Genomic DNA, 20,681 nt, shown 5'->3' on the forward strand with positions numbered 1-20,681 from the left:
ACTCACAAATCACTAGCAGCTCTTTAAACATAGAAATTGCCTTCTAAAAACAGAAGAGGCATAATATTTTTTCCCAGAATTATTCAACAATATTTCGAGATGTTTATATACGGCATATAAAACAGAGATATGGACTAATATGTTGAATGTTTGCAACATAATAAAAAGAGAGAGAGAGAGAGATGAAGTGCTAAGTGCCAGAAAATTAATATTGAACTTTTTTCCTCCTAAATTCTGAGAAGTGAATGTCCCTGGAAAACCATTTCGTACAATTGCTTGTGGGTGCAAACTGTTCAAGATGCCATAAATAATTCATTCAGCTCCAGTCAAGCAACAGCATGTCACCAACTGCAGAAGGGAAAAGGCTGAAGCACTGTTCTCTAACAAGTGCCAACTGAGAGTGCTCTGGGAGGAAGGAGCTCAGCATCTTCAACAACCAGGATTGAAGGAAGGCCACAAATCACTGTGAAATGATCCCAAAAGCCCAAACCAAATGCAGGATATCTATATTTATTTTAAAGAATCAGTCAGAACACTTAGCAGGAACTAGAGTGAAAGAGAAACAGAGAAGTCTTTGCTTTCCAATGAGGCCATGGAGATGATTATATAAACAGGGCAGAGATAAATTACAGCTGTTTAACACCCTTAGTGTTATACTGGAAATTTTTAGCTTCAGCTCAAATTGGAATTGCTGTGATACATGTAACCCTGCTGCACTGATACAGCAGTTTTGTATTAATTTTTAAAGGAATTAATCAGGTCTCTTTTATTATGTTTTGGGGTTTTTTTTAACTTACTTACTATCCCAGGCATGCAAAGAGTTCTGCTTTAGGCTGCTGTGCTGCAGGGATATGCATATAACCTTCCTGCAGTCAGCTCACTAGCTTACAGGCAAGGCAGGCTCACAAGGAACTACAGCATTTTCAGAGATCCACCTCAACAAAAACATTTTTCACTTCAGTGAAGCTGCCAAAAATACAAGTAATGCTGAGTTAAAGATTTTATAAAGCTGATAATGCCTTCTTTTTTCAAGTCAATAACTACATGCAACTGGGATACAGCCTCCATTTCACTGGTTTTCAAAATAAAAGTTGTATATAAATACTGCAAAGAAGGAAGACTAAAGTCCATGAATCAATTGGTATCACCTATATTTATAAAGACAAATTCTATTAAAATGCATATCCCAAATAAACCATGTGTTCTGTGAAGAATCAAGAAACCAAACCCTCCCCACAGGTCAGGAACTGCACATCTGCAACAGGAAACTTGAGAAGCATCGAACTACAAGATCTTTTCGTCCTCTTCAGATAGGTTGTATATGATAAGTACAAAGTCGAAACTTACACAACAAATGTTTCCTGGTAGGTCTTCAGAAGGGCTCCTGGGTCATCTAGATCATCCTGCACACCAATTCAGGTCTGACTGCAAGCCTGATTTATCAAAGTGTTTTGTCTAGTGAACTCTTGAACACCCTGCAGAACGATGCCTCCCTGAACTCTCTTGCCCAGCACTCCCACTCTCCGACTGACCTCCCTGTTAGAAAGCATTCCCTGTTTAGCTTTGGGTCATTACTTCCTGTTAGACAACCCATGATCACCTTAAATAATTCCTCCTCCTCCTCTGCTCATGTTTCCTCTCAAGTACCTGGCAGCTATATTCTCTTCGGCAGGCTGTATATAGTGTGTTCCTGACACCTCTCCTCAGACGTCATGCTCTCCCATCCTTTTAGCATTTTTGTCACCTCTTTGAACTTCTTTCCATTTATTCATTTCACTGTAAAGCCCTTAATGATAAAAGCAATCCTACAAATAATACCTCTACTTGCAATTGAAAAAACATATCCATTGCTAAGTGAAAGAGGCAGGTGAAACCTCACTGTCTCAAGGAGGGGACCTTTTGAGTCTCAGCTTCCTGTGTCTGGGCCAAAGAAACTAACAGAAAAGCTAAAAGTGCTAAATCTTCCCATTTCTGAATTATTAGTTTTTCTTCTTTCTGTATATCACCTTGCAAGAGGATCACGTAGCTTTCAGAACATAAAATTGTTTTCCTGGCACACACACACCTGTTACAATTGAAACAAGTGTATCTGGGATTTTTGCTGGTGGAGAAGGAACATTTTTCTCAACTGTTTAAGGAGGGACACTCTTTAGATTAGGTTTGCTTCAGTCTCAAAGAGCCCTTTTAATGCAAAGATAGTTAATGTTTTACAAATGCATTTACCTTTCCTGTTCTGAATAAAGGATGATTCCAAGTTTATAGCAATACCATTGGAAAGATTTTTTTCCTTCTCCTCCTATCCATTCTTACAATTAAAGCAGTTTCATAGCAAAATACTAAATTTGGAAACTTCTGAAATGTCAATAATTTCTGCTGCAGTAACTTTGACACATGACAGAACCAGGCACTGAGATATTAAGACAGTTAAATGAAAACTATGCCTAAACAAAAATTAGAGAAATTGAATTCTTCTAGGATTCAAAAGTTTTTCACTTATGAGATGGCAGAGTCCCCTAACTTTGTACATCCAAAATCAGATGACATCTCTCTGGCCCACCCAAGACATGATAAGGGAGACTGAAACCCGGATATGCAGCCTTAGCAGGAAAAATTTATCACTTGCAGTATCAAACCAGGCAAAATAGATCTTGTACCAGCTTCCAATGGCTGATATCTATGACTTATGCTAAGAAAAATCTGTTAAAACTGTTTGTTTCAGGTTTCATAATCCAAAAACTGTTCCTGTTTTTGTTCTGCATTCCACCAGAGGGTTGGTGTTCAGCACCTGGTTTTTATGAATATATGCTATTAGCCAACACACTTTAATAAAAATCTGGTTGAAGTTTGTCAGAGATTTTTTCCTTCTTACAAAATATAAACTCAGCAAAACTAAAAATCTTCTTAAGAAACCTCTTTCACATGAAATTTTCCATTTCCAGAAACAGAGCTTTAAAACCTTTCTTCTTCAGCTTTTACTTCTCATTTGAGTTAAAAAAAAAAAAAGAAAGAAAAGAGAAAATAAATCTGTTCAAAATCTAAACATGAAGTATTTGCATTTTCTTCTAATGTTGCTACTTATATTTTTTTCAGAGGGCTATTTTTTCCCCCAGAATTGAAAAGAACCTCAAACAATTTCCAAGGTGCGGAGCAAGATTGATAACACCACCAGTCAGTATAGAGCTATATGGCACCTATAGCATGAAATACCAACTGTGGAACTGAGTAAACCCATCAAAGGCACTTACTGCCACACACAGTGATTGATGCATTTCAGTAAAATACATTAAAAACGTGTATTTCATTTAAGCTGCAGGTTGTTATTCTGGACTCCCTGAAAATGTGCTGTAGATAATTAGCTGCACTTACTGACTGAGATATTGAAGAACTGCAGTCACCATAACTCTCCACAAAATGTAAGTTCAGCCTCTGCCTGGGAAAGAATCTCCCCTACACTGTGCACCTCGTATCGCAAGCCTTTTGAGAATTCTTTTCAAAGATTTAAATTTTCTTTTATAAAGCTTTTCTGAATCAATCAAGATTCAATATAGGAAGATTGCCAAATAAATTTCTTTTCAGTTCTGCCCACTGTTAAACTCCTGCAGGGAGCTGGAAATATATCAGGGTCATTAGTCTTAATACACAGTGCTTAAAGGTGAAGTGAGTAGTAAAAGAGTTTAATACAGTTTAATACTGGCCTCTACCCTCGAGAATCCTCAGGGTTCTGACAGAGCCCTCACCTGACTCACCAAACAATCCTTGAGCCCTGTGTTCCCAAGGGACACACCTTCCACCCAGCTGGGGTTTGAATAAAACATTTCCTTTGAACACCTGGTACTTTGTTAGGACTTCCTAGAAAGCCAAGCAATGTGCATTTCTGCTGGAGGCCTCCTATGAAAGCAACTGACTGAGATGTGGAGAGCTGCACACACTCCCACTCCCTCATTCATGGAAATACCTGTGTGTGCACAAACCTGAGGAGAATTTATCCCTGTTCTTAGTCTTTTCCAAACTACTTATTTGCCTCATTTATTTAGGATAAAATTTACCCTGTTATTTAAAAAAATCACTGATGAACATAAATGTGGATAATTTACTAATGCTGTTATGGTTAAAAAAAAAACCTAATGAGCTAATTTGAGTTGATTTTTTTTTAATTTAACAGGCTTTGATGCAGCAAAACTGATAATTGGAAACAGGTCCCACCCACATTTTAATTTCTTGGTTCAGTCATATCCCCTGGTTAATTAAAAAAAAAAAAAAATTAAAACCCCTGCTTTATTGCCAAATTCTTAGCTAATGAATACACAAACTTAAACTGAGGCTCAAACTCTCATTCTCAACTCTGACATATAAAGCACTGTAAAATAATTCATTATTTAATATTAAGAAAGCTGGATAAAACTAATTAATGCCAAAACTTAGCCCAGAGCACAACATTAATTAAAAGTTTGCCCAACAGCTACCTCCCTGTTCTAATTAGCATCGCTGATTTTGAGAAACCACTAAGAAATTAAGACAAACATATAATTCCAACTTCATCTTTCATAAAGATCTCTTTGATTCAACTTTCAAACATCAATAATGTGCCCTTTTAATATGAATTTGGAGGCTTCCAAAGCAAAGACAGCTCTCTCAGGCACATTATATTTCATTTCTAATAGACTGTTGCAGATTTTCTGATCACTTGTTAACAGTGGTTGAAATCCAGGCCAAAATTATTGATACAGAAGACAACCAGACAAAAATAATTACACCCCACTGAGCTGTATATTATATGATATAATATCTGGCCCATGCTGCCCCATTTGCATTAACGACAAAGCAACCATTCCATGGAGCATGTGATGTTTCAATTCCCTGGCACTAGAGTCTGATAATCTTATTTGGCATTAAACAACCAGCACTATCAAAAGGGCAAAACATGGGTCACAATACATGTTTCTGAAATGTTGATAATAAAAAAAAAGCTGTGCACTGACCTCATTAATAAAAGTCTGGGCTCCCCGTGGGCTGAGGAGTAAGATAGCCCTTCGCAACGTGTCCCGATAGCGGTTCAGCTCTTCCGTTTTCATGGTGGTAAAAAGGTTGGAAAATACTCTGCTGATGTTCCTGTCCACTTTTTGTAATGATACATCAAGTCCCAGTCTTGAGGCCTGATCGAGAAATCCCTGCAGTCCACGTATATCTGTAACACAGGAGGAGGGGAAAATAAAAACAAAAAAAAAAAAAATAAAGAAAAAAGAGAAAAGAAAAAAGCCACTGCATCAACCTCCACCAGTTAGGAAAGCAGCACTAATTAGGTAGGAAAAAAAATTCCTGCAGTGCTCTCTAAAGAAGAGTATTCCACATAGCCATCTTCCACAGCTCCCTTTCACAGTCAGTGCCAACAGGGAAACTCCATCAATTACCTTTCCCTGAGGTCTGACAATGACTCTTAGGAAGAGCCAGTTCATTTATTTGGGTGGCTCTGCAAACCTCCCCAGAGGCTCAAGGATACGGGGTTTAATACTGCACAAGCAACAAAGTCCCACCCCAACAGCATCACAATTCAAATGCAGAAATCCAAGAACAGGTAAATAAGCAGGGGATAAATCACTCACCCCTAAACTTCTCTCCTTCTACCACAACCTCACACAGCTGCTTTTGCCAAGAAAAAATTACAATATCCAGAACATACACAGCCCTTCTTTTGACTTCCCCTTTTTTTTTCCTGTCAATAACCTACTGTTATGTAAATAACCTACCTAGCCAGATGTTTACTATTTATCCATAAACTTATAAAAGGATACACAAAGCCCCAGTCTATTGGACTATATTATAGTGTTAAAATAAAAATAAAAAATAAAATAAAATAAAATAAAATAAAATAAAATAAAATAAAATAAAAACAGCAAGTGGTTCAAGAAGAGAAATCATGCAAACAAGCCCCTTCAAAACATATTAGTTTAAACTCTGCGCCTCAACCTCAGGATGATTGAAAAAATGTATTTTCTTAACCACGCTTGACATTGAGGAACACATTTCATACGTTCGTGCTAAAATCTGCTTGTTCAAACTGTACTCAGTCTTCATGACTCTCAGCATTTGTGTGTAATAAATATCTGAGTTTTTATTTTGTAGTGAAATTTAGAACAAGAAAAATGTCAAAGCTTATATTGAACCAGGTTGCTCTCAAAATTAGCAGTGACTCAATCACAGCTGTACCATGTCCTTAGAAGCCTTTAACTTTATGGGAAACATGTCTAACTTATCCTGAAAAAGAAAGTATTGAAGCCTCTCAAATTCATTTCTCACACTTCTGTCATGAAATTTCAGCTCATGAGTGAAGCCGAATTCTGTAAGGTAGAGCACATTTACTGATCCCACAATGAAACCTTCTCTTCAGAAAACTTCACTGTAACTCTAACAATCTCTAAAAACTACATTGTAACAGCTGGTGGGTAGTTTTGGGGGTTTTTTAAATCCTGAAGTAAACATGTTGTGTGTCCTGGGTTGCAGTGTATTCCACTACCCTCCTCATGAGCTGTTGAAATCAGGTGGGGCAGTGTTTCCTTGCCTCCTCCCCCCAGACTATCTTGCTGTTAATGGCCCATCATTGTCCTGCCCCATGACTCAGAGATAACTCCCTCTGGACTATCTTCTGTTAATGAGCCCAATCAACACCTGGCCTCATGACTCATTACCCCATTGTGAGATGCTCCACCCAGAGGGAGGAACCAAGCATCCCATCGTGGATATAATCTGAGATTCTGAACACCAGACAGAACCTTCCCACTGGATTTCCAGAGGACAGGAGCTACACAGCCACCACTGGACTTTCTGAGGAAGAGCAGACCCTTTTTTCTACAGGATCACTGCTTCAGAGGACTGCAGCCACCATTCTACCAGACTGCTACCACCACCCTGCCTAACAGGGACTCAGGTTGTATCTGGACTCTGTCAGTTTGAACCAGTGTTTTCTTTTATTTTTTCCTTTTCTTTAATGCCCCATTAAATTGTTATTCTGACTTGGTGCCTCCCACTGGTTTGTTTTCAAACTAGTACATTGTGACACTGCTAAAGTCAGAGGATGGAACCCAGTAGCACTCCCTGCTGCCCCACCTGAGTGGGCTCGTAGACCATCCCCAAACACGGTGTTTCATGGCCACAGAATATACATGTGAAGTCCTTTTTATCCCCCTTAAAAGTTGCCATATGAAAACTGATACAAGTAACATCTTGTAAAGACACACCAGTTTAGCTCACATACAAGTGCAAGAGCTTCACACCTCCATCCAAACAGGAGAATGCTTGTTAATGGGATTAATTCAGCTTCAGAAATCAGCTGAATTGCAGAGAGACATCAGAAATGGTAGAAACTAATCTTGGGCTGTGCCAAGCAAAGCAGCCTCCCTACTGACTTTTTAATTTTGGTTTAGTTGATGTGATTGTCCAGCCAGCCACGCCCTCAGGAAAGGCGCACTCAACGAGGGCTGTGCTGATCTCTTGCTGCTCAACTTAGACAAGTCCACAGCAGCTTTGTCACACTGTCATAAACCTTAGACTTGCTTACCATCCAAAATCCCAAGCCAGGGTGAAAAGGAAGGGATTTATTGTTATGCAGGAATTTCTGGAAAGCGACAGAGGACTTTAGCTGTGTATAACTGCTAAATATTGCAGGGGTGCTGAAATAATGATAGTGACAAACAGATATCATTTACAGGTTAAAGCATTTCACTAAAGTTGTCAAAGTAAGTTTGGATTTTCTTAATTTAAATTCATTAGACAGCATTCTTTACTATACCTATGCAGACTTTACGGATATGTGCAACACAAAACACAAAGATTTTTCTTTTAATGATGTTTAGTCCTTCAAAATTACTGCAGTGCTTGACAAGCAGTAAGAAAATTCCCTTTCTCATGGTTTAGTAACGACTTGTCTTTTTGTGCAAGAAAAGCTGTTTACAAAATATTAACTGAGCTGACGTTGGTCTGGGGGGTTTTGCCTCACGTTTTCAGCTGACCTGATGAACTACTGGTTAGAAACATTCTTGTAGGCCAGTGCAAAATACTTGATATACTTGGTAAGGCTATCTGGACTTGGAAGGGCATTTTATACTCCCTTATAAACCTTTCCCTCAAGGAACATGAACTGTTTTCTGTTTTGAGAAATGGAAAGGATTCTGAATTTTTCCAGCTTGGTGAGAAAGCACAATCTGAGAGGGATGAGATTGTCCAAGCTCAACCGTGCAACTTATATCTGTGAAAAACTCACAATCTGTGAGTTTTTCACAGATATAAGTGAATGTGAATTTATTCAGTGTTGGCAATTAAAAAGAACAGTGTGATGATATCTTCCTGAATGCCGACATGCCTGCTCCTACTTGACACTGGGAAAAAGAAGGAGGCTTGATGGGAATTCAAAGGTGGAAGTGGGAACTGAAGAGAATTGTTTGAGGAGGTGACTAACAACTTTAGGTGCCTACAGAATGGAATCCTTTTTCACAAGTAATTATTCACAACCATTACCAAGAGGGCAATCATTTCTTAAAATGTATCAGTACACAAATACACAAACACATGCCCATATGCAGGAGCATCTGTTTATAAGACATAACAAATTAGGCTCAGTCTTATTTTATCTGACATCATACAAGGAAGTGAGTGCCCTCATTTTTATTTTTTCCTCCACTTAGAAGATCACAAGTCCATGCAACATTAAGGAAAAACAGAGCTTTGCTCCACAGCAGCTGGAACAGAAATACTCACAGGTAAAGTTATAAATTTCTTTCCACTCCGCATAATTTAGGACTGCCAATCCTTCATTTTCTTCAATGCTAAAAGGAGTTTTATACAGTTCACACAATTTTATAAAAATAAAGGGCTCTATAAAGAGTTTTGTCTGTTAAAACACATGTTTAAATAAATGTTTCCTGTCTCTTGTAGTCTTAACATTGACTTTTTATTAAAAAGTTCAGATTCTAACACTAGAGAGTTATCCTGGACCATTACTCACGAAATAATTCCTTGTGCCCATTCATTTCACAATTCCTAGAGAAAGTATAAGCAATCCAAATTCTCACTTCTGTCTGGAACACCTGACAAAGGACAGACCAGTTTGTTGCAGCTACACAACCTACAGCTACCTCTGCCTTCAGTCTGCAATTACTTGCTTTTGCTCGGACTGTAGCCCAGACTCGGGCTTTAAAATCACATAATCCTATTTCATTTTCTAATTGCCCACCTGATTTGTCCATGCTCAGCATGAGGACTTTCAGAGGCAATATTTGAACATTTCCCTTTAGAGAACATCAGTTTCTTGAAGATGATGAAACACACCCTTCAGAAGGAAAACCACGCTAGAGAAAACGCACCTCTCATAGAAGGGATCCATAACACCATACAGTAATTGGGTAAGTTTACAATACTCTGGTGTCAACCACAAAAATGGAATCAGCAGATTGGAACCAGAACTAGAAAAAAGTGAGGAAAAGAAAAAAAGGGTAAATTTCTTATGAACATTGTGCCCCTTCTGCTACATCTGACCAGAGAGAGAATCTCTCTGTCTGAGAGCCTTCCTAATGCTGACAGATAAACCGTATGTGCAGGTCTGACAACAGAAGAACAGGACAATTTTGGGGATAACCATTAAAAGGAGGGAAGGAAAGCTTTGATACACTGCTAAGATATGAATTCTGTCACTGTGACTACAAAACTAGTGCTTGCCATAAATAAAGGACTTTATTGTACTATAAGGAATAATGGAATATATAACTTCCTGCTGGAGGTTAGGTTGGTTACTGTGCTGGCTGATTGGAACACAAACATAAAAGAATAGTACTAAATGTGGCATTAGCTACCTGTAAAGCTTATTGTCACCTACAAAGCACTTCATTTTTATTACATTACTAATAATCCTTTTTATACAAAAAAAGTTCACAGAGTTTGCTGTAGCATTCATCTTTCATGAATTTACAGGATCTGATTCTTGGCCTTGACAAAAGAGCTTGAAGCTATTGTTTCTGTGTAAAACAGCTGTGTGGCTGGGCACAGCTGGCCTTTTAGGATGGCTCATTGCAGAAAAGAATTTCCAGGAGGTAAAGAGCACTATATCATCTTTTCAACACCAGTTCCTAACCCCACTTGACAGAAATAGAGGCAGCACATGGCCAGGAAACATTTTACTTTGGGTGGAAAACAGCTGGAAGCAAACTGAAGCACCAAGTTGGAGCTGAAAGCACAGCCAAAGAAGCACCAGGACATAATTTCACAGCCTGTCATTCTAATCCAAGCAAATTCTGGGAGGCCTAAGTGTCGTCACCGAGTTCTGTTTTCAAATAACCTACGCAAATCCTTTCGCTGGTACATTTGTAAAAGGGAAAAATAAATAAGTGTGAAAAACGATGAGATCAGGCAGGATATGGTGAGGTTTGGAGTTTTCTCATTTGCAGGTTGCAGGCTCTATACTTCACACATTTTTTTTCTCAGTGTCAGTTTTATTTGAGCATTATTTTGACGATATTTAAAGTAGTGAGAAGAGTGTCAAGAAGGCTTGGATAGTTTCATTGTTTTAGCATTTATACACTTATAAGAATATATTTACCTTTTCCAAGAATTAGGAAGGGTATTCAAGGCATTGTTCTTTATACTTAAACTCCAAGAGAAGAGAAAAAAAAGATTATTTCTTCTCTTTCATTCAAAGATATGCTTTACTGTCATTTTGATTCCCTTCAAATTGCACAGAATACTTCCCATTTATTATTTCATTTCTTGGTACAGAATAAAACACACATTTCTAGGATCCATTGATTTGAAAGATAACATATAAGCACTCTGAAACAGGTTTCCTAAACCACTTCAGTTTCATGGGTTTCATTCTTTTTATTTTACATTGGCTGTTCTCCCTCATTTTCACAACTGCAATTGTTTGCATTAGAAGTAAGGGATAATATATGCCTGGTGTTAGAAACAGAGACACACATCCTGATGATTAGACTCTTGCTGCATTGTCAGCTTTCTGAATAATTATTTTGAATACCATCTTTGTGTCCTTGCTGCAGATAATAACCTACTCGAAGGATCTGAACATATTCTAGAATTTTAAAAAACTGGAAGTGGACATATTTCTCTTATTCTCTTATTCTTCAATCAATAAATAACCAAATTTTACTTTTTCAAACAATAGAAAGAAGATTACTATTTATGCTTCCAAAAGGGAATTATTTTGTCCAAATCATCTAGAAGAATAAGACTTTGAGCAAGCACTGAAACTTTCAATCTAAAATACTCACAGAATCATTTTAACTGCTCAAATAGAGTGAGTAGACCAGAAAGTATAACAACACAATCTGTTACGATAGGTATGACTGCATAAATATTAGAACATAAATGCTTATTGGAGCCAAGAACAAATGTGAAGTGATATTAATAAAATATATTTTCTACTTTTTTTCTCTGCTCTTACCATCTCTCTCCAAGCATGTATTTCTCACTTCACCCAAATCATCTCTTCAGGTGTCTTTGCCTGCCATATTCCCACAATCACTGCTAAGATAATTTTTTTCTACAAACATTAGAACTCACAATTTCAAACTATGTCTGATTTAGTTGCCTCACTCCTAATTAAGTTTTAGTTTGAGAACTTTCTGCTAAAAAAAATATCCTTGGCTTCTTGCATGCTTTTAGATACGCCAGAGTTCACAGTAACACCTCTGCAATTATATCCCATTTCCTTTTCTTTTTTTTATAAAGAAATGAAGTCAGTAACTCAGTAGTCATTATTATAGCAAGTAGATATAATATCAAGTACAATAAATCCATTAATTAAATTGGATACTTTCTATTATTCAGTTTAGATAAGAACAGCTGGACCAAATGAGACCAGACAGGAAGTTCTGCTGAGTTCCGTGACCCGTCTCTGACAAACAGAGTGCAAACCAGGAGGAACTGTGGATACTTCCCCTGAATATTCTCCCAACAATTCAGTTTGCAGTGTGGGGAATTCCTCAGACAAATGTGGTTTCTCTGTATTTCTATGCACTAATGGTCTACGTAACTCTCCATAGCTTTCTCCTCCACAGAACAGCTCAGTTTCCCTTTAAGCAAATGTAAACTTTGAGCATCCAAATCAGTTGACAACAAGCATAATAACCTGGGAATTTTTGGAATCCCACTGGATCTCCCATTTCCCATTTTTCCCTTTCTCTCCTGGACAGTTCTACTAACAGGGATCAAACACAAAGCAACATGCCAGCACTTGCACTGCCTGACCAAACAGGCCTAGAAGCTGCACAGTCCCTTCTCAAAGACATGAGAGAAAAGCAAGAAATCAGAAGAAATCAGAGATTTCAGGAAAAAAATAAAGCAGGCTATCAGAAACTTAAACTTTGAAAAACGCATAGAATATTGATTCACCATTTAAACTGAGATCACAGGCTGACATTTGACCACCTCTCCACAGAAACAGAAAGTCCTACCATGTGTGTTTCAGTCCAAGCATGAGGATTAACCAAGTGCAAACTTCTACTCTGAACTCCTTGTAATATCAAAGGTTGAAGTTTCTATAATGGCTGCAGAAATTTTCTATACTGCCCACATCAATACTATTTTCAGACTTTCAAAGATAAAAACTACTCTGAATAGAGCCAAATTGCAGGTTATTTCCACTCCCAAACAGATGGAAAAGGGACAGAATGCACCATAAAGCCAGATGTGTTGCATGCATAAACAGATGTTTCCAGACACATCATAAAAGGTTAAAAATACTTAAGTTACTCTGCACAACTGATGTTTCACACCTGAAACAGCTGATCCAATCTGAAGGTAACTGGAGCTTCCCAGGAGGCCCAGAAGCACAAAAGCCTTTTCAAGGTTACAACAGCCCTTTCACATTTAGCATGAAAGGTCAGCTACAGGTCTCTCCTGCTGGATTTTAACACTTGGCATTCAAAAGCACAAGGAAAAGCACCTCAGGAAATTCATTACTGTTGGAAAAAAACATGGACATATGCTATAATTGATGTAAAAAGGGAATTCACTGAAGAACCAGCATTTCCATTCAAATCATCCATTCAATTCTTCCAAGTGCAATAATTGCCAACTGTTTACCCAATGGTAAAGCTCTGAAATGAGCTGTGACAGCTTCTCACCTCACTACTGCTGTTTATACATTAAAATACCTTTCAAGACACTACACAGTGCAACTGCCATACCTTCTTGTGAGACCAAAAATACCTGTATTGGCAGAAAATATGCTTTTACTGATGTATAGACTCAGTTTAAATGCAATATTTTTCACATAAGCTAATTTTAATCATTGCATTAAACTGATGAGTTTAATATTTGCTGTGACTGAGTACCACCAAATCTAAACATCAATCCACCAGTACCTTAGGAAAACATATCTTTTACCCTTGAAAGGCTGAGATGCAGCTTCCTGAAGCCATATTGTTTTTCATGAATATCTGAGTTAATAGTACTCACTTGAGATGTTAGGACTGTACACGTGTCAGCTTTCACACAAACGTAGCTGTTACTGTGTGGTAACTTTGGGTTATTGTATTTTGACACTCGAAGAACACCCTTCAGAAATAAGACCAGTGACCCTAAACTAGGGATAAGCAAATACAAATAAAAGCATTCTGAAACAAACCAAATGTGCAAAGAGCATGCCTGAAATAGAGAGGAAAATGTTCTCTTTTCTCATTCAGAGAAAACCAGAAGTAACTTGAGAATTTGAGAGATTCATTCTCTGCACGTATAGCTAAACGTCCAGCAGAGAAGTTAGAAGCACATCCCTTTGGATTTAATGGATTGCAGAGTGAGTTTCTCCCGTTTAATCAGCTTTAAATACTGCACATTCCAATCTCAAGAGAGATGGCAATGAAATTACTGCAGATAAAGAAATTAAATTGCCCCTTGAGGAAAGGCTACTGGCAGGAAGACCTTATTCTTTCATATATGTGACAGTAATTATTGCTTGTGTTCATACAACTCCTTTCAGCTAAGGATCTCAGCGTACTTTATAAACACCTGGACAGCATAAAAAAATATAAATACACGTCACAGGAGCTAGTTGCTCTTATCTGCTTAACTACATGCCAGCAAATAATAATTCAACTCTTTATTGGTGCGGCCTCACTTTGAATACTGTATGCAGTTTTGGCCATCAAAATATAAGATCTAAAGCTATTAAAGAGTGTCCAGAGGATGGTGAAGGGCCTTGAGGGGAAGCCACCTGAGGAGCAGCTGAGGCCCCTTGGTCTGTTCAGCCTGGAGGAGACTGAGGGGAGACCTCACTGCAGTCACAACTTCCTCGTGAGGGGAAGAGGAGGGGCAGGCACTGATCTCTGCTCTGTGGTGACAGTGACAGGAGCTGAGGGAATGGCCTGAAGCTGTGCCAGGGGAGGTTGAAGCTGGATATCAGGAAAAGGTTCTTCACCCAGAGGGTGGTCAGGCACTGGAACAGGCTCCCAGGGCAGTGGTCACAGCTCCAAGGCTGGCTGAGTTCAAGAAACATTTGGACAATGCTCTCAGGCACAAAGTGTGACTCGTGGGGTGTCCTGTGCAGGGCCAGGAGTTGGACTCGATGATTCTTGTGGGTCGCTTTCAGTTCGGCTTATTCTGTAATTCTGTGATTGAAGAAACCTTCTCTCATTTCTGTAGGTTCAAGTAAAAGTTGTGTGTCTGGGCATACAAACCACAGAGAGGCCGCCAGAGCTGACAGCTCTAATGCTGTTGGCACCCTCCAGGGATGGAGTCTTCACTGAGGAAACAAATTCTCTACTAGGTTACTATTTCTCAGCCAGTCTCACATTTTTCATGACCAAGTCCTTAATGATGTTAATTTGGTACTACCTCCAATCGCCTGCACTGCCACTTGGGCAGGTGCCCCAGTTTCACTCCGTTGCTCCCTCTCCAGAGCATTCAGCACAAGGTGGTTCAGGGGCTCTGAGCCCAGCCCTTGTCTGGAGCCTCATCCCCAGGAGCCCTCCCTGACTGGGTGGGCACCTGGCTGCAGTTCTGACTAAGGCTCTGTGTCACCACATCACAGGCACCAGAGGGACACCAGCTCACCAGGAGCCTGAGCTGTAGAGAGCCCACTGCCCTGCCAAGCCCATCTTGAACTACTTGGCCAGTATTTGCTCATGTGCTGGCAAGGCAAGGACAATGGTGGGCATATTTTTAGCTCAGAAACAGGGAAGAAGGACCCTTTGGCTGATCATTATTTTATTTACATGATGTCCATCAGGCCATAATAAGTATGGTAGTACTGGAAGTTTAATTTCCTTGGATAGCTGTTTAACTCACAAAGTGCATTTTTATATAGACATTGAATTTGGAAAATGAGAAAAAATATGCATCCTTCTTTAATTTCTACTTTTTTTTAAAGGCCATTTTTTCCAATATAGTCTCCATAAAACTCTGCAGAAAAATGCAAAGGGATAAAAAATCAATTGTAGATACCTCTGTTCTCCAGTGTTTTCTGACAAGAGCAAGATGAGAAGGATCCCTACTGAGATAACAAATCTCTTGGCAGGAGAAAGAGGGAGTTGAAAATAAAAACTAAGTTCATGTCACATATAATGACCACAAATTACTCCCTCTTGTAGGAATATGCCAATAACAAACAAACAGAAAAAAAAAATCAACTGCCAATTATTCATTTCCATTATGACAACTACTGTAGTACAATGGCAAATATAAGTGCTCCATTCCTAACAACAGAACTCTGAACGTGGGGGAGGGAGGGGAAAACACAAAACCAACATGCTAGAGAACAAAATTATAAAACTTCTTGGTTTTTTTCATCAGCTGTATCTTCCTCAGGCATCCCTCTCTTAGCTCCATGCTTTGGGAACATAATGAGTAATTATTACTGAAAAGACAACTGGTCACACTGAGGTGGAACACTGCAGCAGGACTACTGTCAGAAGACTCTCCACTCATCATACTGCAAACAAAATCAGCACATTTTTACAAACCAAAAAATGAGATGTTGCAGGCCTTAGTCCCACAAACATTCAAGTCTGTATTTTGCTCTGTGTGAGGAGACTCAATGCCAAGTCTCCTCCCACGTACAAAATCACTCAACATATGAGTAAGTGCTCACATAGTTACTACACGCTGCAATTTATTGCTATGATGATGATAATCAGGACAAACACCTAAAACACACAGGACACACACCTTTCTGGATGTGAAGTCCTTCTTTCTCAAAACAGCAATAAAATACCCAAGCAAGAAAAAGCTTCTCAGCTTTTTAATCAATGCACCTCTGCAACTCTTCTCTCCAAGCTAGAATTCCGATAGTTTAGCAGCTTATGTTCATGATGGAATTTGTGGCCTTTGTGAAGGCACTGTGTACTTTTTTTTCTTCTTTTTACTTTATTTCTATAGAGCCACAGCAAAGAGAAATATTTACAGGCCTAGGACAACAGTGTCTCCTCATTAAATACTCAGCTGTAGAAAAGGATAATGGTAAGCAGACACCTGAGGAGATAGCCCCTCACATCGAAGAGCAAGATGTACTCAGGGTTCTCTGTTTACTTCAGTGGCAGCAGGGGGTCTATTTGCATTTTTATGAAGTTGGGGCTTACTGTACCATCTCCTTTATGTGTATTTATGAATAAATGAATTGAGAGATCTATATGCATCAGTAAATTTTAATTTGGTTCTAAGACTCAGAGACCAAGGAACTCCCTCAAAATCTGACAAGCTTTTATCCACTTATCACAGTCATTAATCTGAAGGCCATTTAGGAATTCCAATATACCCTAAAGTTAATATTTCAAGAGGTCTTACTTTTTTCCCCCTAATTAACTTAATTCCTTAGCTAATGTCTTCTAATTTACTGGAAAGGAGGCAGGCAACTCCAAAAGTCACCAGAGGAAATGTTATTAGAAAAGGATGTGAAGGACATCTCTGGCTGAGCAACACCATGCAGGTGCTGCTATCTTTGGTGGGTGCTGGCACATCCACAAATCTGAGCATAGCTCACAGGAGCAGACACTGTGCTAATTCCAGTTACTTTAAATAAAGCAATGGCTTGGAAGAGGACAAGATGTCGTGCCAGAAAGGACAAGATAATGTGTTACTGCCAGACATCTCAAAACCCATCAATCAGGTAAAGAGAAAGGACTAACGTATTACTGACTTCTCATTTTTCTGTTCTTGTGGAGAAGCTGGAAAAGGGAAAACAGAAACCCCTCCTTAAGGAGAGATTACAATCACTACAATGCAGTGAAAGGAAAACAAAAAATATTAAAACTACAGCTAATAAATTCACATAACTTTCACATATTCCATTTTCTGAGGGGGAAAAAATTCTAAATCTGCTGAGTTCACAGGAACAATTCAACTATGTGATGTTTTATAAAGACATGGAAAGTCTATTTGAACTCTAGATGAACCATACAGGGTTTTTATTTTTATTTCTACCTTTCATTCTGCTCTTCACTCCAGGCAGACTCAATCTCAGGTTTTTATTCTGGGGACACAACACATCAACTTCTTCCCCTTTATAGTTTTAAGATAACTTCCACATACTGCAGTTAATCATAAAAGGAGGAGATGAGAACTAACAGTTCTCATTCTACTAGCTCATTAATGCACCAAGTGTAAGTAAGGCCTCTTTTAGTTGTCTTAGGGTTTGAGTTTATTGATCATGATAATCATCGTGCTTTTCTCCTACATAATATGTTCAATCACTTCTGCATCTGAAATATATTTGGTTATTATAATTAATAACTTGGGGCAGGGGGAAGCAGGATTAGACACTTCTTGTCAGAAGAATGTGGCCTGGAAGGCCACTTAAGAATGCCAGCTGGAAATCTTTGGAAGGCAAAATAACACTGAATGGGGGTTTTTTGCTTTGTCATTTTATCCTCCTAATTTCCTCCTTTGAGCAAAAATGAGGTTCATTCAAGTTCAGGCATTTCTTCAGATCATTCATTCATATAATCATTTTTCTCACTCTCAAGAGGTTGCTCTTGGTCACAGAGTGCATTAACAGATGTCATCTGCACCTTTTTCCTTCTCACCCTAAACATCCCCATATGAGCCATTCACCTGAGAGTTGGACTCAATGATTCTCACAGGTCCCTTCCAACTCAGAACATTCTGTGACATATTTAGATGCATTTCCTGCCATGGCACTACACTGACTTCTACAGCAGCAGAGACAATACAGCTGTAAACTTCAGGGAATGAGACAGCGATGTAAACTGCTGGAAACACCCTGACTTCAAAACCTTCTAGCAAGAGGTTGCAGATACAGTTTCACACTTCATTTCTTCTGACATGTCCCCAGAAACACCGCTGCGCGTATCCAGTGACAGTACTCGAAACCACACGCCCGAGCCACCTCCGAGGCTTTATTACACTAGCTACTGTTTCCATGAAAAAGAAACATTTTTTTTCCCCTGGAAACAAGTGCTCAGTGTTTGTATGAACAGAGGTCTTTTGCTCAAAAGACTGGAATGAATGATCAGCAAAATGTGCTTTAACACCGGAAAAAGAGAGAGCTGGAAGTTGAGCTCTTGAGATTTAGAAGGTCACTGAATGCATTCTTTAGACAGCAGGACCAGTTTTTTTCTTGTTTTTTATGTAGAAAGAGTCTAATACTAAAAATATCGGTTTATCAGTTTCTTATTCTAGTATAATAGTATCCTGATTTATTCTTTCCTTCACCCCCCTATCACCAAGCCTTACAAGTTTAAAAAAAAAAAAAAAAAAAAAAAAAAAAAAAAAAAGACATTTTCCTGTGCTTTCTGAATTTAAATGATCTTCATTTTTCTGGTTTATACTTCAGTGATTGAAGCCTACCATTTTAATTGCCCTTTAATGAGTGGAATAAACCCCTACTCTCCTCTTACAGAGACCCCACTCATCTCTATATGAAGTGATCAATGATTTATTGATTCCAAAGTGCTGAGAGATTTACATATATATACATAAATGTATATATAAATATGCATATATAAAATGGGTATGTATACATATAGTAAAAAAAAGTATCTATAAATATGTATGTGTATATAACATATGTCTATAGATATAAGGACTCTTACCCAGCCTTACAAAGATAAGTTTGACCAAAACCATGAAAATCTGCTTAAATCTCTGCAGCACAAGAAGCAGGAGGGGGTAATAGTATTCCATTGCTATAGCAATAAATAACAAGCAATAAAAACATTTCCCTTGAGCAGCCGTGGTACAGTTTAACTGCAGAAGCTGAAAGAGGAATATTAGAATGAATATAGCCTAGTTAATTGAGAATAAACATACCAGGGAAAAAAAGAGACTTCTTGAACTTTGCAGTATACTGATGACAATTTGAAGAGACAGTGAGTAAAAAAAACCTACTTAGAAAAGAAGAGAATGAATCATGTGAAATTTGCAGTGGATTTAGTGAAGTGCATAGTCCCATGGGCTAACGAGATGTGAAGAGAGATAGCAAGGTTGACTGTGAAAATGAAACAACTGGACACTGAAGAGTGCCATGGGAATATTGAGGCAAATTCTTCCAGCAACTACTAAAGAACAGAAAGGAAAGAACCAACACAAAGTGAAGTGTATCCTCAAGCCTGCTACTTCATTTACATTTTTGACCTTGTTCTGAAGAAAGAAAAATGAACGAACAAACAAAATTCAAAACCACCCACAAACCAAAAAGGAATTTAGAATAATCGAAATGAACTGTTCAAAAACTTTTCCTTTTTTCTGATTTTATAATTCACTCCTGCAAGTTATTTTTGGTGATATTTATCTGACACTGCCTTTGATGCTTTATATCTTAATTTGTACTCTTCCTTTTTTTATCCAACCTATCCCTTATTCCCAATGCAATAAATAGTCGCTTTGACTTACAACTCCCTTCAGCCAACTGAACAGGATTATATACATATATACATATATATATAAAGCTGATAAAAAATGAAATGAAAGTTCATATTTTGTAAGGCTCTTTATGTAAGACAAGGGTTTGAGCTTTTTTTTTTTAATTTCTAACTGTAAATTGTATTTACAATTTTAGCGTGACGCTGTCAGTGGAAAGATTAAAATAAGCTCCAAACACAGCCTTTAAAGATACAAGCAGCTGTTTGTTGCATTTTCTACATAAATAATAGGACTGAAGAATCAAAGGAACCGGTGTTACTGAAGGGATTTAAAACTCAAGGTTGAATATCGTTCTGTTTTCAGACAGATACTACTGCTTTCTCCTTGTTAAAGACTTTCCAAAGGTCTGCATACACACTCAAATGTCTGATGTCTCACACTCCTCAGATGTCTGATGTCTATTTTTGTTGCAGCCTGCACTTCAACTAATTTGAATGTCTCATATTAGTGTTCTAATTATACATTTCATATAATCTGATTACTGTTACAAACACAAGGGTCAAGCTCCTTTTAAAGTTGCCTGGTTTCTTTTCGCCTCTACTGAAAGTAGCTGAAAGTGATTTTAAAATGACAGTTATTGTATCCTGAAAGTTTATTAACAGCAGCTGATACAATTTTTATGTCTTATGCTACATGGAAAACAGTAACTTTATAATTTTGTTTCAATGGGCACATTTACTAATGGCAACTTAAGAAAGTTAGAGTTTCTTTTTCTTCAGAGCTGCAGATATAAAATTTTAATGTCAATTTTTCGGTGCAGGTCTCTGGATTCAACTGTCCCCATCTACTCACCTCTCACCAGA

The 20,681-nt window shown here is 38.2% G+C and overlaps 1 protein-coding gene across 1 annotated transcript in view; it reads right to left on the reverse strand.

Moving 5' to 3' along the window:
- The window catches only part of GRID1 (glutamate ionotropic receptor delta type subunit 1), a gene marked incomplete at both ends in the record, with an annotated part of 491,898 nt that overhangs the window by 215,133 nt on the left and 256,084 nt on the right, over positions 1-20,681 (reverse strand). Inside the window, one exon of the mRNA XM_082285773.1 lies at positions 4,980-5,185. Within this exon, the coding sequence (XP_082141899.1) occupies positions 4,980-5,185 (206 nt within the window). The remainder of the gene's footprint in view (positions 1-4,979; positions 5,186-20,681) is intronic.

Source organism: Coloeus monedula (assembly GCF_965178545.1).
Source record: "Coloeus monedula genome assembly, chromosome: 8".
Lineage (NCBI taxonomy): Eukaryota > Metazoa > Chordata > Aves > Passeriformes > Corvidae > Coloeus > Coloeus monedula.